Source organism: Podarcis muralis, chromosome 5 (assembly GCF_964188315.1).
Source record: "Podarcis muralis chromosome 5, rPodMur119.hap1.1, whole genome shotgun sequence".
Lineage (NCBI taxonomy): Eukaryota > Metazoa > Chordata > Lepidosauria > Squamata > Lacertidae > Podarcis > Podarcis muralis.
Window position 1 is genome coordinate 80,808,761 of NC_135659.1, and position 27,284 is coordinate 80,836,044.

Here is a 27,284-nt window from a genome sequence, read left to right on the forward strand (position 1 = left end):
ACAGAACTAATAATAAAGGAAGCTCATTTTGCAATAATGCTTAATACTCAGTATCCAGGAAATTATATTTGCATAAATTTTAAAAGGAAATCCCCCTAGGGTGCAAATGAATAGAAGAGTCACACCCTGGAAAATTTCCCTTCTAGCACCAAACATCTGCAAGGTGGGATTGGTGGTTGTGCTTATTCAGTTCTTAACAAATCACTAAGTTTGAGCATTCCTTAACACTCAGATAAGGCCATAGCTTCCTCACCAGTTTCTCCAAACCTGTGAGATCCACACTTTATCTCCTTGTCATTAAGGGTGGGGATTTAAGTGGATATTCCAGTGGTATGCTTACTTAGTCAGGGCATTCTGCACATGCACTTATAAACTCTCCTTAACAATACCTTCTAAGCAATGGTAAAAGGTAAAGGTACCCCTGACCATTAGGTCCAGGTGCGGACAATTCTGGGGTTGCGTGCTCATCTCGCTCTATAGGCCGAGGGAGCCGGCGTTTGTCTGCAGACAGCTTCCAGGTCATGTGGCCAGCATGACTAAGCCACTTCTGGCGAACCAGAGCAGTGCACGGAAACGCCATTTACCTTCCTGCTGGAGTGGTACCTATTTATCTACTTGCACTTGACTTGCTTTTGAACTGCTAGGTGGGCAGGAGAAGAGACTGAGCAATGGGAGCTCACCCCGTCGCGGGGATTCAAACTGCTGACCAATGAGTGAATCTAATACTCACAAAGAGGGTGGCTTTCCTCAGGATTCATGCCTTTACCACTTTGGGAAATTATTTAGGAATACTATTTACTTCTACACTTTTTATTATTAGATTTATGCACCGCCTTTCTTCCAAGGAGCTCAAGGCGGTATAAATTGTCATCTTCCGGCCCTTGTTTGTTCTGGGGGTTGTTTGTTTGTTTGCATTTTTAGCCAGCAGGCTTATTTGTCAAAAACCACTGGTTGCTCATCACAAAAATAATACATTTTGGCATTTATTTTTTTCATCTGAGAGTGCTACACTTTACATACATTATCCTATATTCCTCAAATCCATCCTGTAGGGTAGCTCAGTGTTATCATATCCATACTGCAAATTGGGGGAGGCAGAGGGCTTGGGGTTGAAAGAACATGGGTTCCTTGTTTCAGGCCACGTAGCTGAGTTCACAGCAGAATCAAAGTTCAAAACCAGGGCCTGATTAATAAACCAGTCCTTAAATCAATAACTGATACTAGCTCCAATTAAGGTACTTACAAAAACAATACAAGCAGAAGAACAAATAAAGAAACTAAGCATTAAAAACAAAAACAAAAAACAAAAATTATACAGATCTTCGAGGACAAGAACACACTTGCCATAATTTACAAGGAGAAATTACAGTTCAAAGACGGAGCCATATGGATAGCTTTCTGCTTCTGCGCAGATTTCCAGCTCAGAAACACAGCACAGCAAGGCAGCAGCATTCTAATTTGCTGCAATGAATGAGACCGCTTGTGAATTACTGGATTTGAAAGCAAACAAACAATGACAAGAACTGAAGATAATACATTTGTTCATCTGCTTGACAAGTGCAGCTTAATTTTAATTACTAGTTAATGCAGTGTAGCGCATCAGGGTAAAAGTAATGAACCTATGGTAATGAGACCTCACTACAGCAACTGCTATTAAATCAGGGTTGATAAGCGGGGACAGCCAATGATTAGTTTATATGAAAAATAGAAGGTGCAGCTCACATTAGCAAAGCTGATACTGAAGTGGGCGTTTCCCTCCTTATGGAAACAGAAATGCCATGTTTGTACCAATTTTACAGTTCATACATCACCTTTTGGAGTGTGCGTGTACCAGTTTCTCTACGGGGATAAGCTCCGACTTACTGAGTCTTTAGAAATTGGTTTTGGCACTCAGAAGGCCCTGAACGAGGAGGCTCCCGCACAACATAATTGGCTGGCGATTTAAAATGATGGGGTGTTTCAGGATCTAAAAAGAAGCTATGAAGAACAGGTTGCTTTCAGGGCTAGGGGCAGTGTTTTTTTCCTGCGGGGACGCAGGGGTACACATACCCCTAAACATTTTGTGAATCTAAGTTTGGCCTCATTGAGGGGCAGTATTTCAATATGGGTAGGAAAATGAGAGTACCCCTAAATATTTTTTTTTAGGAAAAAAGCACTGGCTACAGGCATGCCAAGATAGCAACTCCCTGCGTTTTCGCCTGGTACTTGTGCACTAAACAGAAATGCAAGAGTTACAAGAAACTGAGTGACTACAAAAAGTGGGTGCAACTCTAGCCAGGAGGGGCTGTAGCTCAGTGGAAGAGCGCTTGCTTTGTGTACAAAAGGACCCCGTTATCTGTCCCCAATGTCTCTAGGTAGGGCTGGGAAAGACTTTCCCAAAACCCTAGACAGCCACTGCCACTTGGTGTCAACCATACAGAGACAGGTGAACCAATGATCTGACTTGATATAAGGCAGTTTCCTATGTTCCTATGCATAGCTCACTGTAGACAGGGAAGGGTGTGAAACCACAGGGAAGGATGAGTTGTGGGAGACAAGAGCTGCTTGGATATATATGCACATCCTTCAAACCTACTGTGTGCTTTGCAAAAGATGACAAAATTGTCCTGGGAAGCCTACAGGCAGCGGCTGATTTATGGCAGTACAACTGGTTCTGCCACACTGGGTGCCAAGCCCAGGGGGCGCTGCAGGGTGTCGCAACTATGGCACAGTGAATTGAGCAAAATGCAAGGCGAGAGGTGCAGGGTGCCGAATTTTTGCCTTGCAGAGGGTGTTGTTGAAATTTGAAAGAGCAAAGTCTGTTCCTGATATAGGTAGGAATATTTCAGCTCTCACTGCATTAATCATATAATTGTTGAAATATGTCATTGCAGACCACTTCTGATAATCTCCTTATAGCACAGAGTTTATAACATCACCTGATTCTTCAGGTTGCCCATGTTTGTTTTGTAGGGTTCTCTTTTAGCTGTCCTGCAGCACTGGAAATACCAGTGGGGTTTTTTTCAGAATGAAAGAATTCTTCCCTTTTTCTGCTTCGATGGTTGAAATTCATTTAAATTCAAAACCCAGTGAATATTCTTTTTTTATTATTTTAAAATGGGATTGTTGCTGCTTTGCTATGTTCGCAATATTGTTGTTGGCTTGCATTACTTTTTCTATATTAAAAGGAGGAAAGTATTATGGGTGGAAAAGTACAAGAACTAATTATGCTAATATATACATAGTGGTATACATTAAAGAACGCATATTGTGGCACTGTGTCCAAAATAATTGCTTTGGTGCAAATATTTGCTATTAAAATAATTACTTAGAAGGTATATTTACATAATTTCTTAGCTGATCAAAGTTACAATTTTAATTAACCGTCACACTCTGTACTCTTGTCTGTCACTGACAAAGGGTAAACCAAGGAGATGAGTCATCTTTTCTTTTTCCTTTTCTTTTTTTTGCAAGGGAAGAGGAACATATAGAAAATATTGCATTCATTTTCTTAACAGTGGTTCCATTGTATTATTTAATTAACCTCTAATGACAGCTATGCACTTAGGCTGTGAACATTACGCAATGTTGTTATTTGGAAGCCTCACAGACTGCATCGTCAAACTTAAACAAAAGGAAATGACTTTGCATTTCTTCAGAAGATCATACAGAATTTCACACGAGTCTAAATTCCCCCTTTCTCAGTGCAAGAGGTAGCATGTATGTGAGCTGCCTAGTGCTAGGAAGACAATGGGAATGGATCTGGGATAGAGGGTGTTTTGGCTGCACCTTTAGCCTTGATACAGTTAATTCCACTGAAATGCAAATACTTTGGGTGATACGTGTTAAGTTGTGGGTGAACATATCAGACACACAGCGATTCTTCAAACAGCTCTTGTTTATTCACAGGCCAGAACAGAACTGAACTGAAGGGTTCAGCCAGTCTGCTTATATAGAGCTCCACTAGAACGCAACAGTAACCATTTTCTGTAACTATCCAATCACAGAATGTCACTTTCGATCCCTTATTTGCATATCTGGACCTGAACTATCTACAGTATCCCCCTGCTGGCCCAGTGTGAGAATTTCAGTACATAACAATACGCATCCATGAGCGGAACAGACTTCCACTCCTACAACAGGACTTCCCCTTCCTTTCCTCTCTCCTGTCTCCTCCACCCAAAAGCTGCTCTGAATTTGGAGCAGGGGGGCTGCAGAGGAAGGGAAGGCCTCACTGCATGATTGAAGACTGCTTGGGCAATGTTAGATATTACACCTTAACAGCACATAATTGTATGCAGGAATAAAAATTGACACTGCAAATTTCCTCTTCATCCTGCACTAAAATAAAGAGTTTGATGGAGAGAGGAACACAACTGGTTATGAGAAATCAAGTCCTTTCCCCCAAAGAGATGAGCAAAACCTTAGAGAAACATACTTTGCTCCATAAATGTTTTGGAGAAAGATGATCCCTGCCTCTTCCCTCTTTTTTCCTTATCATTAAAAAAAAAGACATTTAAGAGTTTGCATTTAAAATTATCTGTAAACAGATGTGCAGAGGGTGGTAAGGAGAAAAAAGATTGATGAGATTTACTGCTGAAACTAAGCCAACTCCAGAGCATCTTACAAAAGGCCATACAGAACCAACCAGAGCAGGATTCTCTTAATTACTCCAATACCACAAAGCCCCATGAACTTACAAGGATCCAGCCTCCACATTTGGACCGCGGATATAGAAGGGGACTCTGATGTCAAATTCATAGGGCATGGATTTTCCTTTCACCAGCCCAAATTGCCCTATATGATAGCCGTGGTCTGCCGTATATATTACATATGTGTTATCCAGTTCACCTGTTTCAACCAATGCATTGTAAATCTGAAATGAAACAGAAGCATAACATTTTGGATTGAACAAAACAGTATGGTATTACACAATAATCTTGCATACAGACACAAGGGCAGTGAAAAGCTTGGTGAATGTATATATTGGCTTTTTGTGCAAGCTGCTCCCTTTCAGCTGAAGAGAAGGGGGGCGGAATAAAAATAAATAAAAACAAACATGAAACTATTGGGGTCCTACTGAGATAGCGACTGCATTTGTTTTTTGAAAAGGCAACATGAATGATCTGAAATCAAATTATGGAACTGCAATGAGTCACAAATCATGACATATAGTTTGGCCATATTTGCAAGTTACATTGTCATAAACCATTGTTTACTGGGCATGAGCAGCTGCTTGGTTCCTCCCCACTCCTCCTGGCTTGCATTGGGAGAAAACAAATCACAATACCTGGGCTTAGCTTTACATCAAAACTAGGCATCATGATTTGTTTTGCTCTCAGCAAACCATGAGCAGTTAAGGCAATAACCACAGCAGAAGTACTGCAGTTGAAGTAAAGGGTTAAAGCCACCCCATCTAGGGTCCCGAATTTTATGGAGTTTTGTGCACCCTGTGTTAACACATCTTCCTCCAAAGTTGCTTTCCTTCGAGCACTGTCTGTCTATGGGAAATAGAGAGGGGAAACCGAGATGTATTATGATGACCCAGATACCTCCTTGTTTGTTTTAGAAAAGCAGGTCAAGCCACAACTATTTTTGGAATGCACTTGTGACAAAGCATAAGGTTAGGCTTGACTAGCTGAATGCATTTTAAAATTCATTGAGCCTCTTTATAATTACAATTTCAATCCCAGCTTGCTGACTTGAAGTTAAAAATAAAGCAAGCCATCAATTTGAGCAAGCTGCAACACTGATGGCAAGCCTCTCCAAGCGTATGTAGTAGCACTTGAGAGAGATTATATCTTCCCAGAGCAAACCACCAATCAGCAGTAATAGTAATCACCATAATCACAAACAGGCTGATGCAGGGCCTACCTATAATCTTAACCTTGTCTTCTCAGGGTGCCTGCATTATACTTAAATCACAAACAAAATGCAGGAATGCTGGGAGATAAGCAGCAATAAATTGTTTTGCCTCCATGTTAGACTGGCAGCTTTGCAGGCTTGAAAACAAGCCCATCAATTTTCACAGAAGGTGCCAGTCAGGATGAATATTGCCAGAGCACAGAAGCACAACTAGCCAGCCCACCCTTGAGGCAAAGTGAGACGATCACCTCAGGCGGCAGGATCCACAGGGGCAGCAGATCCCAATGTTGGTTTTTATTCCCTCCTTTGTTCCTTATGTAGATCTTCCCTCACTCCTTATTCCCTGGTGTGGTGAAGGGTGCTATTTTGGGGTCTGCCTGAGGTGCCAAAATGTCTTGACCCGGCCCTGATGGAACGGTTCGTTTTACTTTGTTCTAATATCACAGGCTTAAGTTCAAACAAGATGCCAATAAGAGGTGTGTTATAGAAGATAACTGGACCTATGAAGCAACCTGATGGTGGATCATAGCAGGCTTTGTTATGACAAGCCAGACCTTTGGTCAACCGAGCTCAGTACTATCTACAATACTATCTCCTGAAAATAGTGCTGTGTACAGGAACCCTCTAGTGTTTCCAAACAGGGGTCTTCTCCGTGGCAATGACAGGGAATAAATCTGGGACCTTTCTCACACAAAGCTTCGGATCCTCCTCCAAATCTGCAGCAGGCAGAGTCCTCCCTAGACATCCAACCCATGCTCTTTTTAACTGCACATACCAGTGACTGAACCTGAGACCACATGTGGTCTATCACAGAGCTATTTACAAAAGTTTGCCCCATAAAAAGTGTGCCAAGTTTGCCATATATTCTTGCAGGCTATGGATATTGCTGGGCTCAGTTGTCATCGTTGGACCATCATCCACACAAAGGGGGATTTGAGTCCATTTATTTTACATTCATTTCCTACCCAAGAAGCTTATGGCTGACATGGGCATGAAGCCTAAGCATTGTCTGCACATTTCTGGCACATCACACTGACCAGGAAAAACGGTGGTATGTTAAGTACATATTACTTAACAGAGAACTATTGAAGACAGAAAGCAAGGCTTTTGGTACAATTTTCCCTTTATGCACTGTTTGCAACTACAGCAGGCAACTTAGGATGTTTTGCTATTTGGAATATTTTATAGCACTATCATTATTATAAAATGGGTTTCTTACCTGCCCTGAACCACAAGACCACCTCTTTCCCTGCAGACCCTCTTGGGTGTCACAATCAGCAGTGGGGGCCCTCTTGGTAGTTCTGCTACCCTCAGTGGCTTGGTGGGGGGCATGACCCAGGAGATGGTATTCTTGGAGGCAGCCCCCAAATTATGGAATTCCTTCCACACAAAGGTGCACCCGGCACCTTCACTGCACAGCTGAAGATGCACCTTTGAAATCTGAGATACATTGGGACCCACTCTACTTGTGATTTTAATTTCTTCTAAACGGGTGCCAAAAAAGCAGCATATAAACCCATTAAAAAAACACCTAGATAAATAATGTTAAAATAACTTAGTACAATTTACAGTCAGAAGAATAGGGTGAGTCCTAAGGTGTAAAAAGAGGCTAAAAGAGATGCATCTTCAACACATGATGAAAGCTATACAATGAAAATGCCAGACACACCTCTGCGGGGAGGGAATTCCATAGCTAAGGCAATGTCAGAGTAGGCCCTCTCCTGAGTTTCCACTCCTGAACTTTCAAGGGAGACAAAACTACCTACCAAATGGGCTCCCTCTTAACACCCAAGAAGAGAAGTTGGGAAGGAGACTTGGTGCTACCGTTCTGCCCAGAGCAATTCAAACCTTATAAACCAAATGGGGAAGTTGAGGCCCTGTGATGAAGTGCACCTGTGCTTATATTGGCAACACTTAAACTCATGTTTTGGATAGGATAGAAAAGTAGGGCACGTATGCAGGACTTGGGGAATGGGAGAATAAATCAAGCTTCCTCAACCTTGGCCCTTCTGATGTTTTTGGCTTACAACTCCCATGATTCCTAGCTAGCAGGGCAAGTGGTCAGGGATGAGGGGAATTGTAGCCTCAAAACATCTGGAGGGCCGAGGTTGAGGAAGCCTGCAATAAGTCTTACCGCCTCCATAGAGTCATCCACAGACATGAGAGTCTGAAGGCGCTTCTGCTGCAGCATATTGGTGAATTCCATGTGAATAGGTTTCATGGGGCCAGTATACCTCATTATCCAGTGCTTGTCTGGGTTTGGAGCATAATTATAACTGGGTGTGCTAGAGAGAGAGAGAGAGAGAGGGAGGGAGGGAGGGAGAGAGAGAGAGAGAGAGAAACACAATTAACTGTCAGTAAAATAAGCATGACATGCCACCCATCCTAAAATGTGTATTCTGAGTTTCTGCACAAGTTCCACACAAACGTAGGGCAGGATTCATGTAACCAGTCCCATTAGCAAAAGACCCATGCAAGGACTTCCATTTGTGCAATAGGACTCCCCCTGTCTCCTCCCCTTGCACCCCCCAGAAATGGCTCTGGGGGTTGGGGAAACCCCCAGAATGGCGCATGAGGGAGAGGAGACGGGTATCATGCCATCTGGTAAACTGGAATGCTTGCACAGATGGGACTGGAAGAACATGATGCTGAATTCTATCCATTGCATTGAGCATTCTGTCCTGACAATTTCAGTATCCTGAGAACAACAGCTTCCACTTTCAAAAGTAGGTTTGGGGGCTTCTGTTTACTTAGCCTTGAGTACAGGAAAGTGTTAGAAGCCAGGAGGCAAATCTTAAAAGATGCTCCCTCTCCATCCACAGCTTTTTACAGTGTATGCCATACTGTTCCTAAGGGTGCCCCCAACCTTTGGGCAGCCCAAGTGACTGCAGAGTGAAGGCAATAAGGCCTTGTTTTGTGAATGGAATTCTGAATGGAAGAAGTTAGGGTCCAAGCTAAGGAGCCCAGCTGCTATCTTGCCACACCCAAGTTAATGCAAATACAGTTAATTCCCTGAAAATGGATGTGCAAATGAACCTTACCACTGCGGCTTCTACTATCTTTAAGCATGTTTGAGGCACACAGGGGTGGCAATTTCCCTGTTGGGAATAACCCTCCATGGTAGGATTACATTCTCCGTGGTAGACAGCGAAACATTATAAATCTCTTTTATGATTTATCTAAAAGCCGGGAACGGGAAAATTGCTCTGCTCAAACTGAAGCCTATTGAAATAGCAAGTATCATTCAGAGTAAATGAGAATATATTTCAACTGTAGCAGCTTAGCATTAGGCAGCTAACATTCTAACTGGGGAGCATGAGAATGACATAGCTATTCCAATTTCATTCTGCACGGATGATTGTGGCTCACGCAGGTTCCTTAACAATAACTATCCAGATTGCTGGAGAGTCTCTACTATGTTATTTAGCATCTGTGGTGAATTTAAGCTTGACTACCTGAGCATTTAGCAGGAAACTATGGGCATTAAAATGCTTATTATAACTTCAGTCCAATAGCCAGCTTTTAAAATGATGTTTTACTCTATACTAGTCTTTAAAAAGAAAAAAAGCTGGATGGTGCTATTACAATTTCCTTTGCTTGAACAAGTAGCCTTGAGGTAGGGATCTCCCCACCCCAGGAGATATAAAAGGGAATTCCCATCCCACTTGACAACAGCAAAAAGCTAGGGCATCTGAAACAGCAAACTAGCTCCAGAGTCTGGTTCTGCAGAATCTTGGAGATTGATCTGGTCAGATAGGCAAGGGCTTTGGGCTTCCCTTGACCAGAGAATGGGTCCTACATCTTAGTGAGCTACACAACTCCTACTATAACTCAGACCTCAAAGACTTCCTTAGGTGCAAAGGGGGAATAGGCATTGGCACCAGTCACTGGCAACCAGACTTCAGCCTCTGAATTGACAGGGTCTAGTGTAAATACCTGGCCTTCTGCCCTTGCCTAGTCAACAGAGCAAGGGCTTCTGTATTTCGGGCTCCAGTTTCCACAGGTTTTTTTTTTTAATTAATCAGCAGAGTTTTACAGTGGTGCTCTATTTATGGCCTTGGGAAGTTAGCTTGAGCAGTATCATCCATAATTACGCACACATATTTAGCATGTACTTGTGGGTCTGTGCAGAATGAAGCTGGCAGGTGAGGCTGTTGTGAACATGCTGCGAGAGGGGAGCACAACTCCTATTGTAGCACTGCGCTTTTACCGTAACATTACTCATATTCAGGGTTGCCCCATGTGCTGAGTGTGTGTGTGTGTGTGTGTGTGTGTGTGTGTGTGAAAGACATGCTAAAGTGAATTGCATTGTGTTTTAACAAGTGGGAAGCTTTGATATCAAGGCTGCAGCCCAAAAAGTGCTTTGTGATGGGGAAGAGAGTATTTTTCTTTCAGGGAGGAGAGGTTGCTTATTATTCTCTCCACATTGTTAATGTTCTCTCTGATTTCAGAATGTTATTGTGGCAGGATAATGACATTGCCGCTTTGAAAATGCTGATGGTTATGGAAACTGTTGCTATGTAATGCCCTGAACGAATCTAAAATGCTTGGCAAATTCCTTTTCCAGTATGCTTTGTGATTTCCTGGCTCATCTGAAACCTCCTGCTGCTTAATCCACTCGACGTCCACGATCTTCTTTGATTACTACAAACGTAACCCTCTTATACTTAACAGATTTGTCCGTCTTATGGCCAAATACACAAAGCACAACAATTCTGGAAACTGAACAAAAATAACCACTTCAAATTCATTCAGAAGTTGGAGGTGGGGGCTGCACTACAAATCCTGATTGTATTTGACCTTGGAGAGAGAGAGAGAGAGAGAGAGAGAGAGAGAGAGAGAGAGAGAATAAAATGCTTACAGAAACAACAGTAGTGCTTGTCTCTGGGGGTGGGGGAACGATCCAACAATCATGAATAAATGCCTATTAAGCAGGTAAAGCAAAGAATGATACATGTCGGCGATAGGAACCTGCAGGTATAAAATAAAACGCAAGCCTATTTTTTTTAGATCCAAAAGTGATTGTTTTACATATGCTGGAGCAGACTCAGGATTACTTACTGAAAACTATTTCAGAACGCAGAGGGGGTAAAAGAAAATATTTGAAAATAAGTGTTTGGAAACAAAGGGAATTTCAGCAGAAGAACCCAGCGGAGAAGTAACTTGTGGCAAAAGAAGGAGGAATTCACCACTGGCGGTAAGAACGAATACAGAGTATAGCGAAAAGCTGCTAGACAGAAAGCAGAGTAAGAAAGTAACCGCTAAGTGAAGGGACGAATATCCTCGGTAACAAAGTATAAAATAGGAGTTATAAAGTACAAAGAGTCGGAGATAAAGCAAATAGTGAGCCTTCGTTAAAGGGAGACTCTTTGGCGGACTAGAGAGGTGGGAAGGAGGGCTTTCTGCCTCATCCGGTTGCTGATGTGAGAACTTTTTCTTTACTACCAGCACTTTGCTAAACAATGCTCGGACGGTGAAAGAGTGAAACGGTGAAACGGTGGGGAGAATTTTGGGTTCCCCCCTCCCAGTCTTTAATGTTGACGACGTGAGAACACAAAGTATGAAGGTCGCTTCTATGGGCTTGAATAAATAGGGGAGGAAATCACTCCGGGGACTTGGCTCAGCGTTGGTTATCCACCATTTTGTCTTGCTAAACCGGCTTTACCACGTTTTTGCATGCTCCTGGGACTTAAAGGGACATGCGCTATAGACTATACAGGGGAAGTTTGTAACCAACTACTACTATAAAGACTATTTCACGGAGGACCTTCACGTCTCTATTTGGGAAAGCTTTTGCTGGCTTCAGACTCCATCATATTAATCCCCAAGAAGATAAGGTCTGTAAAGCCTGGGTATATTGAGGTGCCTAAAACCTGTCACTTGACTCCAGCCTCAACCCCAGTGGTTCATCAACTCATTACAGTTAACGTGCGAACTGGTGCCTCACTCTTGGTAAGGCGCTGCTGCTGCTAATTTTCACCCCTGTTTTCATCGAGTCGTACCAAGTCTACAAAATGACGAATGGGGCCAAAAAGGGGGCGGCAACGCCAGTGGAAAGGAGACCGTCGAGACAAGAGGAGGGCAAGGAAATGAAAGAGATTAAAGACTATAGCAGCCTGATGGCTGAAATAAGGAAAGAATTTAAAAATAATGAACAATACATAGAGAGAAAATTATTTGAAGTACAAGAGACTCTGGATAAGAAGCTGGAGGAGGTGGTGGGGGAATTGACAGGAAAGGTCAAAGACTTATCGGCAAAAACTAAGGTTCTGGAGGATTCAGTGAAGAGGGTGCAAAAAGATACGAAAAACAGTAAGAAGGAGGTAGATAAGATTAGAGCAGAAGTTAAAGAGATAGAAAGGGTGCAGGAAGAGTTGTTGGACAACATGGCTATGACACAGATGAGGCAAAATCAAACTAATTTGAAACTGAGAGGTATACCAGAGATTGTAAATGAAGATATTAGATCTAAAGTGATAAAAGAACTGGCAATCTGGTTAGATAAAAAAGAGGATGAAATAAATCAGTATTTAGTAAACATTTTTCGAATAAGGTCAAGAGTGGATAAAGTTAAAAAGAAAAAATTATCAGGAGATGTAATTGCCATGTTCAACACGATGGAAATAAGAAATGAAATTTTGAAACAAAATCATATCAAAAGGTTATATATTGAAGGAAAACCAATTATTATTTTTAAAGAAATTCCTTCGAGATTTCTTCGAAGGAGAGAGCCATACAAAAAACTAACAAACCAATTGAAGAAAATGGGGACTTTATACAGATGGGAGTTTCCGGAGGGTATTTCATTTTATTTCAAAGAAAAAAGGTTTAAGTTAAGCACCAGTATAGAACTCCAGAAATTTGTGAGGAGATATGAGAAGGAGCTGGGAAAGATAGATGGAGAGGAGGAAAGGGAGGAACACCAAAGAGACAAGGAAGGTGAAGGGAGTGAAGAAGAAGAGAGAGAAGAGAGTTTAATAGGAGTAAGGGAAGAAGAAGAGAAGGAAGACAAGGAACAGTAGTTACTACTTAGCTCAGACAAATTAGATAGAACAACAGTAGTAGATGGTTTTAAAAACGATAAGTTGGAATGTGAATGGTTTGAACAATAAAAATAAGAGGAATCAGATTGCGCATGTATTACTGAAAAAGAACTGGGACCTAATCTGTTTACAAGAGACGCATGTAATAGGTAAACATAAGAGGGTACTAAGTAATAAAAGACTGGGATTGGACTTTGTGACCTCTGACAAGGTTAAGAAAAGAGGGGTTGTAATATACATAAAAGTAAAGTATGACCCGCAACTATTATATAAAGATGAACATGGGAGAGTGGTGGTTGTACAGATGGTTTTTCATGGAGAAAGAATAATTGTGGCAGGAATATATGCGCCAAATGATAAAAAATCAGCTTTCTTCTCTGAACTAGAAACTATATTGATGGAATGGATGGACCAAAAAATGATACTGATGGGGGACTTTAATGGAGTGGTGATGCCAGATATAGATAAGTTAACAAAAAGACAGGATAAGAAAGAGGGCAAATTGCCCCGATCTTTTTTTGATATGGTCAACAATTTGGGACTGATGGATGCATGGAGGCATAAAAATCCTACTGTGAAACAATTTACCTTTTTCTCGAACCCGAATCAGAGTTGGGGAAGAATAGACAGCATTTGGGTTTCGAGGGAAATGATACAGAATTTAACTAAGTCTGAAATTTGGCCACGAACTATATCTGATCATAATGCGGTTTCGATCGAGTTAAATGGTAGAGATGATAAAACAGGAAGATGGAGAATGAATGAATTCCTTTTTAATGATCAAAAGATTGTAAATAAGGCTATAGAAACAATTGAAGAATACTTTAAGTGGAATTTAAATGGAGAAACCACTATAGAGACGGTGTGGGACGCGGGAAAGGCGGTTATGAGGGGATTTCTGATTCAGAAAAACTGTCAACTGAGAAAAGAAAAAGAGAAAAAGAAAGAGCAGATTACAACACAGATTATGGAAAATGAAAGAAAATTAATGGAGAACCCTAGACAAGAGAATATAAAACAGAATTTAAAAATGTTACAAGCCAAATTCTCTACAATAATTAACCAGGAGATAGAATGGAAAATTAAGTTGATGAATCAGAAGAACTTCGAATCTGCAAATAAGATAGGGAAATATCTAGCGTGGCAGTTAAGAGAAAGGAAGAAACAAAATACGATTAGTAAAATAAGAGAAGGAGAAAGGATTGTGGAAGAGCCAAAGGAAATAAAAAGGATATTTCAAAAATACTATAAGGATCTGTACAATAGAGGAAAGGAAACAGAAATAGAAATAGATCAATATTTGCAAAAATACCATCTTAAACAAATTGTAAAAGAAGAAAAAGAGGCTTTAGACCAGAAAATTACTCAGGAAGAGATAAAGAAGGCTATAGGAAAGATGAAAGCCGGGAAGGCGCCAGGACCGGATGGCCTCCCGGCTAAATATTATAAAACACTAACAAATCAAATATCACCAGTGCTGGGAGAGGTGATGAACAATATACTGACAGAAGGAAGGATCCCTAAAACCTGGAAGGAAGCTTATATTATATTGATTCCTAAAAAAGATGTCGATAATTTGGATGTAAAGAACTATAGACCAATTTCACTGCTAAACAACGACTATAAGATATTTGCAGATATAATGGCGGAAAGGCTAAAAAAGGTTCTCATCAATAAAATACATAAAGATCAATCCGGCTTCCTTCCAGGGAGACAACTACAGGACAACGTAAGGAACTTGATAGATATTATTGAATATTTGGATGTGAATATAGACAGACAGGCGGCACTGGTTTTCATAGATGCCGAAAAGGCATTTGACAACATCTCGTGGAACTTCCTAAAGAAGAGTCTGGAAATGATGGGAATAGGGGAAAAATTTAGAAGAGGCATAGAAGCAATATATAAAGAACAGGAAGCCAAGTTAGTTATAAATAACACTACATCAGAATACTTTAATATTTATAAAGGGACTAGACAAGGCTGCCCCCTGTCCCCTCTATTATTTATAACGGTCTTGGAAGTACTTAATAAGAGACTGAGGGAAGAAACGAAAGTGAAGGGGATTAAGGTAGGAAAGAGGGAATTTAAAATCAAAGCCTACGCAGATGATATTGTGCTGACCTTAGAGGAGCCAAAGGATAGTGTAGAAGAAGCTCTACAAAAAATTGAGGAATTTGGAGCCGTGGCAGGTCTTAGAGTAAATAAGAGCAAAACTAAAATGCTGGTTAAAAACCTAACTAAGGAAGAAACGATAGAAGTAGAAAGAAAGGCAGGAATTACGGTGGCTAGAAAAGTGAAATATCTGGGAGTGTGGATCACGGCTAAAAACCTAAATTTATATAGGGACAACTATGAAGTTACATGGAAAAAGATAAAGAAAGACCTGGAAATCTGGGGGAGGATGAAACTTTCCTTTTTAGGAAGGATAGCAGTGGTTAAAATGAATATCCTGCCGAGAATGTTGTTCTTATTCCAAACCCTTCCAGTCATCAAGGGTGTAAAACAATGTAAAGAATGGCAGAGATCCCTGGCGAAATTCATTTGGCAGGGGAAACGCCCACGAATTAAAATGAAAATATTGATTGATAAAAGAGAAAGAGGAGGTTTTGCTCTGCCAGAGCTGAGCGTGTATTACGAAGCAGCATGCCTACTCTGGCTGAAAGATTGGATAAAATTGGAGAACAGAGATCTATTGGATCTGGAAGGTTTTAACAACCGCTACGGGTGGCATGCATACCTCTGGTATGAGAAAGTTAAAGTTCATAGAGCTTTCTTAAATCATATTTTTAGGGGACCTATATATCTGATTTGGGAGAGAAATAAGAACCTCATTGAAAGAAAGACGCCTTGGTGGATCTCACCATTAGAGGTCTTAACGATAAAAAAAATCAATACGGAGGGGAAGAGTGCCACTTACGAAGACTTGCTAAGGAAAACAGAACAAGGGCTTAAACTCAAGCCCTACGAAGAAATAAAAGATCTATTCACCGGCTGGTTACAATACCATCAGGTGAACGATCTGTTAAAAGAGGATAAAAGGAAAAGAGGTTTTGAAGATAAGAAATCAAAGTTTAATACTGAGATAGTAGAAAGTAAGAGTAAAACATTGTCTAAAATATATGACTTGTTACTAGAATGGCACACCAAAGACGAGGAAGTTAAAGAAGCAATGATCAAATGGGCAATGGACTTGGGATATAATATAGAGTTTGATAAGTGGTTGGAATTGTGGAATAGAAACATCAAATTTACGGCCTGTACGGCTTTGAGGGAGAATATCTGGAAAATGCAGTACAGATGGTATCTCACCCCGGTGAAGCTGGCTAAAATGTATAGAGTAAAGAACAGGATGTGCTGGAAATGTGGAGAGGTGGAGGGAGACTTCTATCACATGTGGTGGCGATGCAATAAGGTGAAGATCTTTTGGGAAGCAATATATAACGAGCTTAAAAAAATATTAAAATATACCTTTCCCAAGAGACCGGAGGCCTTCCTGCTGGGAATTATGAGTAAAGAAATTAAAGATGAAGATAAAAAAATATTTCTTTATGCCACCACAGCTGCAAGGATCATGTTGGCACAAAATTGGAAAATAGAAATTATACCCACAATAAGAGACTGGCAGGTTAAAATGATAAACTATGCCGAGCTAGACAGATTAACAGGTAGAATAAGGGACCAGGATGATCAGAAAGTCCAGAAAAACTGGAACAAATTTTGGAAATACATGGGAATGGATATGTAGGAGGAACTGGCGGTCTTAGTGTAACTCTTTCAGCGATTAATTATAAGGTTAACATCTAAATACGCAATCATGGAAATTATTTGATACTTACCAAAATGGGTGAAGGGAAGTCAAAGGTTCGACAGAACCTAAAATATTATAATTTTCTTTATTATGATTTTTATGTTTTAATTTGTGTTTGTATAATATAGGGAATGGTGAATAATATGTGTAAATATGTTTAAGTGTATATTTGTTTGTATGTATGTTTGTTTTTTCAAACCCTGAATAAAAATTTAAGTGCAAAAAAAAAAAAAAAAAAAAAAAGAAAACTATTTCCTCTCTCCTACCAAAGTCAAATTTTTCAGTGACTGCTATTGGGTCTATATTGGCATTTCTCCTTTTGGCATTTATTACCTGCCTTTTGATTTAAAATCCTCCACACAGAGAGAGAGACAACCCAGGGAGGGGATTCCACAGTTTGGGTGCCACTGCAAAGAAGGCTCTGTCCCACATTCCTGCTCCCTTGATTTCTTCACACAGCAGAGGCACACAGAGCAGTGCATTAAAAGAAGCTCTTAACACACAAGCTAAGTTTGTGTTGCATATCATCAACATACAACTAAGTTTAAAGACCTTGTGGAGGGCAAGATTAGATAACAAGAGGGACATGTGGCTGCCACTGCAAGGGACAACTCCATGTCTACTCTTCCTCTTCTCCCTGGTACAACATGTAGAGAAATGAAATGTTCAGAGGAGGTCATAACTTGACCACACCCTCTTACACACCTTCAGTAAGGGGCATCTAATGAAGTCAAGTGAAGGAAAGGGTTGATATGATTTCACACCACTCATTTTGGTTTTTCTGTGTTAGCAGGGTACAGAGGAGAAGAGATGTGGGATTGCATCAAGAAACCTAGACTAAAAGGGTGCAATATTGTGCATCCACATGTCCCTAGTTTTCAAGGTTCTGGAGAAAAGCTTAAACATGTGAAGGTAAAGCACCTGATGGACAAATCTTATGTGTGTCTGCTCAAAAATAAGTCCCACTGAGTTCACATGAACCCAGGTAATTGTGCATAGGATCTGAGTATGTGCCTCATTCCTATCCTACCACCTGATCTCAGACTCAGACCTCATCATAGTTATTTACCCAAGTTCCATTCTCTCTTTCCCCCTTACTCTCTTTACAAAGACTTTCCCAAAAAGGAATAAATTTGCATAAATTGCAAATGGAAAAGGATGGGGTTGTTCATCTTATTGTGTAGATTTCTACAAGTTATAAATCGAAAAGCGCCAAGCTGTTCCATTTCTGCTACCTGCGATAAACTTATGCCAAAGCACAAATGATCCAGAAATGATTTCCCAGGAATGCTATGCCTTGGCTTGGAAATGCAGATAATTGGTTTGGTGCTTTGTTGCCTTTTCCTTACATGTGCTGAGAAGCATTGGGAAAGAGATGAGAATACTGAGGGGCTGAGTCTTCAGGACCGTGAGGAGCTGCATGGCTGAGAACCATCAAAACTGGCCTGTGAGGATACATCTTCTTTGAGATTCGGAAGAAGCTAATACTGTCATTGGTGATCAAGTCAGTCAGATAATCCTGAAGAGAGTGAGGAGGGAAGAGAAGAAAAATCAGCAAAATGACATCAAAAGTAATTGACGATCATTTTAGAGGTGGGAGGAGAAATCCTGATTTATTCACTTTTGTAATAATTGCAAATGTAAAGGGCTGGTATGTTTTTAAATATGCTTTTTTATTTGTTTTTTACAATTCCCTATAATGTTACCAAGCTCACATCCACACCTCCATTTAAAGCATTTCAATTCCACTGTAAGAGTCAGCTAAAGGTAAAGGTAAAGGGACCCCTGACCATTAGGTCCAGTCGTGACCGACTCTGGGGTTGCGGTGCTCATCTCGCTTTATTGGCCGAGGGAGCCGGCATACAGCTTCCGGGTCATGTGGCCAGCATGACTAAGCCGCTTCTGGCGAACCAGAGCAGCACACGGAAACACTGTTTACCTTCCCGCTATTTATCTACTTGCACTTTGACGTGGTTTTGAACTGCTAGGTTGGCAGGAGCAGGGACCGAGCAATGGGAGCTCACCCCGCCGACCTTCTGATCGGCAAGCCCTAGGCTCTGTGGTTTAACCCACAGCGCCACCCACGTCCCATAAGAGTCAAGACTTCCCCCTAAAAAAGAATCAGGCAGCTCTGTCCTTCCAGAACTTTGCTGCTCCCCAACTCCCAGCACCAGTGCTGGATTTACGTATAAGCTAAACAAGCTATAGCTTAGGACCCCACTCTCTTGGCCCCCCCCCCAAAATTATGAGTCTTTGTAAATTGTGTTTCTAAAGGAACTTTTGTTATTGCCAAATGCCAATGTGTTTGCATTATTAAGTTTGTTATGAATAAAAAATCATTTTAAGTTAGAGCTTAATAATTATTTCACTATTAATATACTTCTTCTTAATTGTATTTCAGTTCAAAGATTACTTTGATAAAATACATATTTTGTTACGGGCAAATGGCTTTAGATACCTATTAGGTCTATAAATTATGATATAGCATATATTGAACACAAAAAACAGCAACAATTTGTTGTTGACAAAGGACAGCTGGACATATAAAGGGCCCCATTACCTTCAGTAGCTTAGGGCCTCATCAAACCGACCCTCCGACCCTGCCCAGCACCCAGCTGAGGTGGCCACCTCACTCTGGCTAATGGGAAGGCCAGCCTTACTGTTATTTGTTGAGCCCTGAATTGAATCAAACTAATCTGAGACATTTGTGTGTGTGTGTTATATGGAACAAGTATTCTTAAATGTAATGGTAATAAAATGCTGGAGAGACTTGCTTGACAGAGACGGTCAGTGAACACGAATGTTGTGTTATATTTTGATTACACGTCACTTGGCACTCAGACATCTGAGATTATTACAAAAAGGGCAACCAACGGGTTGCTAATTCTAGTGCCAGCGGGGAAGATATTTTTGGAAACAGAAATATACTTGCTGCTACCAAAATGAAGGTTCATTAAACTAATCTCTCAGAAGTCATGTTATTGCACTGGTAGTAGGAAATACACTTAATGAAAAGACGTATTTGGAGAAGATAGCAAGGGGTTCCACTTTTGGACACTTAGTCACATCAAGCATGGTGCTGATACAGATACTTCTTGTTATTATGCACAGCAATTTAACCACGCAGCTGCTGAAAGCCCAATTAGATGCACAAAACATCTTGGTCTGAGAATGCGTCCCATTCCTATCCTACCACCTAATCTCAAACTCAGACCTCATCATATTTATTTACCTGCTGTGAAAACAATTTTTGGAAGGATTTCCATTTTACAGATGGGCAAGACAAGGCTCAGAGATAGTCATGAGTAATTCATTTAAAACATATACTGTGCCTTTCTGAGAAGGAATGTGGGAACAAGAAATGCTAGATCCCAAATTCTGTCTCTTTGTCACACTCTGCTGCAATGTGACTGAAAAATCTTTGAAATGAATTATGCATTAAAAGGCAGTTGCCTTGCCCTTAATCAGATATTTTAGATTCAGAAGCATACCTTTTAACAACCCTGATTTAAATTCAAGTTTATTAACTGCTTTAGTTCTGACTAGCTGGATAAAAAGCAGGTGTCAAATATCTTTGTTCCGCTATATCCTTTTCTGTTAATAATGGAAGGTAACCCTATGGGAATATTTTTAAAAATCAGGTGTTTTTAAAGTTACTCATTTGCTTCCCTCAACCCACCCACCCAACAGATTTCTAATTAGAATAACAGAACCTGAACCTCTGATCTCCGTTTCATAACACTGCAGACAAACACTAACTGAGTTTGTGGACTACTGACAGATTTAGGACTCCCTCAAAATCTGCATACCACCACCATGGAAACAGCAATTTTGCAATAAAGAGAATTAATCACATGCATGCAGCAGATCAAGAGTATGTCTCTCTGTGTTAATTAAAGCAGGGAACACCAGTCAATAGAACATGAGTCAAACTACGATCAAATCCATTTCCCAGCTGGTAGGACATACTGAAGTGCTTACCGGCTTAAGAACTGCTTGCTGTCACTAAATAAATTTTAAATTATACATCCCTCCAGAAGTAAAACGATAATGTGCAGTCTAAGGGAGCAGGTTTATGGATTGCAGTTTATATTACCAGCAGTAGCTTTCAAATATGAAACAAATACTTTAATTAGACTGAAATCATAAAGCATCCGTATTGTTCCCACAGTTGTGGCCAGGGGAGGGAAATGAAAATAAATCAGTAAGACCTACCCTAGAGTAGTCAAATCCGTGCTTTTCCTTCACTCCATTTCTACAGAGCGTGTAGTTGTAAAAACGAGAATTCTTGAGCAACCCAACCCATTCCTTCCAGCCAGGAGGCACATAGGAACCATTATATTCATTCAGGTATTTCCCAAAGAAAGCTGGAAGCAAAAGGGGGAGAGGAGACATTGTGAGAAGAAAGCAACACATATAAATGTATAGGAGATAATCATGCTATAGTATAGAGCTCTTTAGTTTTCAGCTTTTGCAGACAAAGTGATCATATTTTCCCTATCCAATCATATTTTACTTTAATATTTTATTTTAAAGCAGATGCTTTAACACTTACTTAGCGCTAACAGTGCATTAAGCATAAAACAGAATAGGGAAGGGACTCACGAGCTTTCCCAGAAAATTTACAGCAAGGGCTGCAAATGGTCATTGGCTTGCTCACCTATAACAAGTGATTAAGGATCCCTTCCTAGCAACTGGGAAGGAATACTTTACCAAAAAAAGTTACATTTTTTTGCCTTTCAGGTGATGATGGGCATGTAAATTGCATTCATTCTGTACAATCCTGTCTGCCACACAGCAAATGACTCGTGACACCTTTTCAATGACCAGAGCCTCTTAGGAGGCATATTCTGTCTAGTCTGCCTGTCCTTCTGGGACTTGGTGTTTACAGAGTAATTCAACACCCACTGACTCCAGACTTGAGTTGGATTAGGTGGAGGGGTCTCTGAGCCCAGATAAGGCAGCTCCTGTTGGTGTGCCACTCTCCCTTCCAGCTACAGGATGTAGACCCTGAAGAAAGGTGCTCCAGAAATGGGGAGGGAGAGGGGCTGAGTCAGCCCAGGCCCAGACATTTCAGCAACTGCATCTGGCCTGATCATCCTGCCTCCCAACCTACTGATACTGCCAGAGAAGGTGGATTAGGGCTGCTCCCTTAAATGTGAATGGACTCCTGGCAGTTATCTCATTCATGACTTGCCCAACTCTGGCCGGATACAGATCTGGTCTGGTTACTACAATTGTACAAAAGAGGTGGGATCAGAAAACCACTCTTGGTCCTCTCTGTGTATTCTTAGATAGAAATGGGCTGCTCCAGAAAAGTATGGGCAAGAGGTCATGAAATCAACACCATCCTAGGTTCAGAAATTGTTGAAGAGACTTTTGAAACCTGCTTTTTTATGAGCTGCTTAATAAACCTATCTGAGCAAGGAATGCACTAGCCTTTGTTCCACTATGTTTTATGTTACTATTTTATTGCTATAGTCTCTATAAAGATGCATACAGGTGTAGCTAAAAACAAGGGCCTGCTAGACAGATAGCTTGCCAAGCCTAGCTTCCCTTCATCTTCATGCCACATGTTCTTGCCTCCAGATATCCAAGCACCATTTTTTTCCAGGGAGAAGGGTGTGTGCGCTTTGTGATGTCACAAGTGCATCACCAAACAGTACTCTGCACCATTCTTGGTGCTTCAAAGCAGCAAAACTGGTTTCCTTCCACCTCAGTCCTCAAGAGATAGTAGATATACAAAACAATGTGCTGTTTACGCACATTGTTTTTAATGTATGATTAAATCTCCCTAATAAAATACTTTGGTTTTGTAACTGTATGTGTTCAGTGTCCCAGAGTGACTGCAGCAGCTATCAGCTCTGACAGCTGCTACTGCAGAGAGCTTCCTTCCAACCCTCTCAGTGCTGCTCATAGGTGCCAACTCCCTGGGGCCCTAGGTGCCCGAGGACCCATCAAATTTTGATGCCAGGGCCATGCATGCTTCATGGCACCCATGACCCCAGGCACCCATGGTTGTGGGGCCAAGTTGGCACTCCTGGTGCTGCTGCAGATCTCCTCATCCACTCCATGACAATGCTCAACTTCTTTTTCCAGCAGCAAAGAGGAAGAAGGAAACCAGCCAGCCAGCAAAGAGCTAATATACATTAAAATACCATGCAAGAATTCCAATCACCTTGCACAGGCAGGCATAGGAATTTTGCACAGGTACCTAACAGCTAGTTTGTATCCAAGTTCATGCGAAGCCAGAAGAGTGCTAACAAATTCCAGCTCATCACTCTGACCGTTAAAGTCACACTGCCTTTGCCTTTAATTAGGTCATCTGCATCAACCAGACTAAAGCAACAGCAACATGCAAAGTAAATGCCAAGGTGTTATGATGTCAAGCAGCGTTCACCTACCTGGTGCCCTACAGATGTTTAAGATGGCAACACTCATCAGTCTCAGCCGGGGCCGATAGAAATTGCAGCCTAAAACATCTGGAGGGCATCAGGTGGGTGAATACTGGAGTAAAACAATAAATGGACAGCCATGCTCTCCCAAGAAAGGACTGTGGAATCAAACACTTTCTCGGGTTACTCTGCTTCCTGAGGCACTTCCAATATTTAGAGAGTTAAGTGCAATCCACAGTAATGTGTGGGTAATTGAATAGTGGAGTAGATTTCTCCTCCTTGCCTCAGTATCTAGGGATGATGGATTGGGATATTGATCCTTGTCCACAGTGAAAGGTTGGAACACAGCCATCTGAAGGTTTTTGTGCCTCGCCATTATATCGCAACTAAACACAACTGCATCTGGCACTATTCCTACTCCTCTCCTTGCCGTTCATTTATTTATTTAACAAATGTATAAACCACTTCACAGCCTGAAGCCATCAAAGCAGCACTCAACAAGATAAAAAAAACGAGATAAAATACAAAACAAAAGTAACCATTCTAAAACTAATTAAAACCTTTCCTACCAAAAACCAAAACCCAATAAAACCATTTTTTACAGATGGAGAATTAATATTCCATAAATGACTGAGTCGCAACTCTAAGCTTTTGGCCGGAGCAGCTGTTGGGCACAGGAGAACAGAACATCTCCAAATGGCAAAACAAAGCAATTCTTTTCAGCAGCATTTTAGCCCAAGTTAGCATGATATCCCATATACTGCCACTGCTTGTACACGGTGGGTTTTTGTGTTTTTTTTTAAGTTTCAAAATACTGAGCAGATTTTGCACCTGATGCCATGATACCATCCAAAACATCCTTACACTTTTCACCTCTTGATAAGTCATGTAAAATTACATTTGGCTCTGCACGGAGGTCCACTAACATGCTTTTCAGCTGACTACTGCAGATGCCTTTTTAAATCTGGCAAAACACCCCCCCCCCCCATCTCTAGAACCTGCACAATGCAATATAAATGTCTCACTGGTTTCCAAATGGCTCCAGGGCTCAGCAGGACAGGGACAAGCCTGCTAACCCCAGCTTAGTATTTAGGATGGAGGTTGTAGGCTCACATTGCCCACAAGGCTCAGCAAGATGGCACAGACCTGAACACTTCCCCCAGCAGCAGAGAAGGAATGTTGGCAAGTACAAATTGTCGTTGGCTACCAAGGCCAGTTCAAGCTTCGTGGATCCCCAGTGCTGTGAATTATTTCTGCAGAGTGCTGTGCTTTAGGCTGCATGTTCCCTTCCTTTATTTCTGCATGTTTCCTTCATTTAATATGCTTGATACTGCCATTCTAAATTTGTTAACTCTGTCCAATGTAACAGCGGGATAAAAATCCACAATTTATAATTTATCTGAGTCCTGGAAATGTAATCCATGTACGCAGACTATTACCTACAATGAGCAGAGAAACCTTTACATTATGTTCTGTGTCTGCTGATAAGATTTTTTCACAAGCTTACAGTGCCACATTCAGACTTCAGGACTATTTTTTAAAATAAAATAATAATAATAATAATATATGTATTGTGGCAAATTGGTATTTTGGGACCCCAGCTAATTGATTTATTGGCCCCCAATTAGCTTTTTATGGCAGCCCGGTCCGGCACGCTTCCCTCAGCTGCGCCGCTCTCAGCTACGTCGTCCGGTAGCTCCAGTCACACCTTAGCAGAGATAAACACAGCGGTGATGAACTGTCACGTCCTTCACTTAGCTTCCAAACAAACACAGAGTCCAAGTTTGTCCATTTCAGCTCTTTATTCCGACATTCCCCCAGGGATTTCTCCTGGGCTCCTTTCAGCCATTACCGGCTACGTCTTTCTCCCTCAACGACCAGAGGAGAACAGAACAGAAACTCCTCCCAGACTCCTCCCAGCTTCTACTGCTGACGTCTGAATGTTGAGGCATCATGGGAACTTCTTAACCAGTTAAGTTCCAACCTTAACACCCCCTCTATGCCTCGCATTCTGACAAGACCCTTTTGAGTTCAACACCTTCCCCTTTGCCTTGTGCCACTTCCCAGCATCTTTCCCAGGCACCTGTTGAACCCCTTCCACACTCCCAGAATCACACTGTGCGACACTTTTTCACGCACCTGTGACCTGATACCCTACTGACCCTTTAGAGCCAGCAGTTGTGTCTTCTCCGTCAGACTCTTCCCCCTCTGACTTGACACCCTGTTTGTGAGCTTTCTCCATTACCGGAGATGAAGCCTCACACCTGGACACTCCTTTCACAACCCTTGGAGATGCCCAAACCTGCCCTGAACCCTGACCCTGGACTTGGTCCCCATCACCGGGTTTTGAACCCTGATTCTGGACCTGATCCCCGTCACCGGGCTCAGCCACAGCCTCCCTTCTCCTTTGAGAAGACTTTGCACCCGTCACCTGGTGACGTATTCCCTTTTCCTTGAAAAGCTTCTCCAGAGCAGACCCAGTAAACTGTGACCCTCGGTCGCTCTTGAACCCTTGCACCCTGGTGGAAAACTTTAGTTCCACCTCCGCAACCCAATCCTTGATCAGTTGCGCCGCCTCCCCTGCGATTTGAGAGAGAGACACCAGCCAACCTGGCTGTGACCATCTGTCAGCAATGGCACATACCTGGCCCCACCCAGACTCTCATACCTCATGGGTCCTGACAGATCTGTGTGTGAACAAGCTCAAAAGCTTCCTTGGCTACCCTCCCAAACCCGGGAAAACCAAGTACCTTTGCACCTTTGCATGCCCTGCACCCTTGGGACCTCCCACATTTCCGGAGTTTGTACCCTTTTGTGCACCTGTGCAACTTTTGCACATCTTTGGGAACCTTAGCACACTGCACCTGTGCTTTTTCAGCATTCCCACCACCCTCCAGAGGTGACTCCAGAACAAAGAAATTATTCTTGCTCTTCGCTTTTGACCCGTTGTCGCCCCCCTCTGAAAATGGAACAGGTGTCATTTTCAAAGCACATTTTTGAACCCCTGCGTCGTTAGAGCAGATACAGATAACCGACAACAATTCAGTCCCGGCACAACGTAGACCTCTTACTCCTCCTGTTTCAGGGAGAGAAAAACACGTTAGCCAATTGTTCCTGTTGAAACAGCCCTGCAGTTCCGCAGCCTATCAGGTGCTGCCTGATAGCAGAAACCAAAACACCCAGCGTGTCACTGTGTCCTGGCTGGAGTTGTTCTGCACAGTTGCCATAGAAGCAACAAACGTCCCGCTGCCTCTGAAGACTGGACTTATCTCAGAGTTCCCAGACACCTCTGCAGCACGTAACTCCCGCTGCAGCAGATGGCTGGCCTTGGCAACATCCTGCCTTGCCCCTCTGCTCCGGTGGGGGCAACAGCGTCGCAAGCGTCCCGTCAAATTGTACACGTAGCAAAGACGAACTCCAGTGGAAAATCACTGCTTGGGCTCCCAGCTGGCCTTCTTCTCCTTCTTCCAGAAAAGCACTCCTTGCCAGCTCCGCCCCCTCTGAACCTCCACTTCATTCCAGCACGTACAGTGGAAAAACTTTTTTTGAACGTGCCTTTGGAAAAGTCCGCCCCCCCCGACCTGCTCAGCAGCACTCCTTGTGGCTAAAGCATCAGGGACAGGGGCTTCAGCCGTCTCTAGGCTTATGTATTCCTTCTCCAGGGCTCTGGCCTTTTGCTGAAGCTTCACAGCAACTGCAGCACATTTCCAAGTGCCAATAGTCCCTTTCACCCCCCCTCTGGGGCCCACAGCCCTTCCCAGCTGTGCACCGGCTCTCACGAAGGTGGTCAGCGCCATCTTGCCTTCTGTTCTGAAGCAGCCATCTCCCGGCCCTTGCTTTTCGCCTCCAGCCTCATAAAACTCCCTGGAGCACTAGCCAAGTGGCCTCTGGCTTCCTGACACCCAGAACAGTAGACTTCAAATCAGCAGCCAGGTTGCCCAGCTTCTTAAAGTGAGCATGGAATGTCCTCCAAGACCTGGCAGCCTGCCATCCTCTTCCGTTCTCCCAAGGGGCCCCAAGCTTACTTACAGTTCCCAAGCTCCTCTGGCACCCGTGGAGAAACGTTTCCTCGGCACAGGCAAACACTTTGCGTCTTTCAGCCAGCTGCTTTTAAACTCCGCAGCTCTCCTTGCCTTTTAACACCAGGCAAAAAAAACTCCGCCAAACTCCTGCCGTATTTCTCTGCCTTCG

At 42.2% G+C, this 27,284-nt stretch overlaps 1 protein-coding gene across 8 annotated transcripts in view; it reads right to left on the reverse strand.

Moving 5' to 3' along the window:
• Positions 1-27,284, reverse strand: part of SULF2 (sulfatase 2) — a 284,708-nt gene that overhangs the window by 37,137 nt on the left and 220,287 nt on the right. For all 8 annotated transcript variants that reach the window (XM_028735142.2, XM_028735145.2, XM_028735140.2 and 5 more), the window contains 4 exons: positions 20,914-21,065; positions 18,048-18,217; positions 7,979-8,129; positions 4,680-4,855 (listed from right to left, as the gene is read on the reverse strand). In XM_028735142.2, coding sequence (XP_028590975.2) covers positions 4,680-4,855; positions 7,979-8,129; positions 18,048-18,217; positions 20,914-21,065 — 649 coding nt within the window. The remainder of the gene's footprint in view (positions 1-4,679; positions 4,856-7,978; positions 8,130-18,047; positions 18,218-20,913; positions 21,066-27,284) is intronic.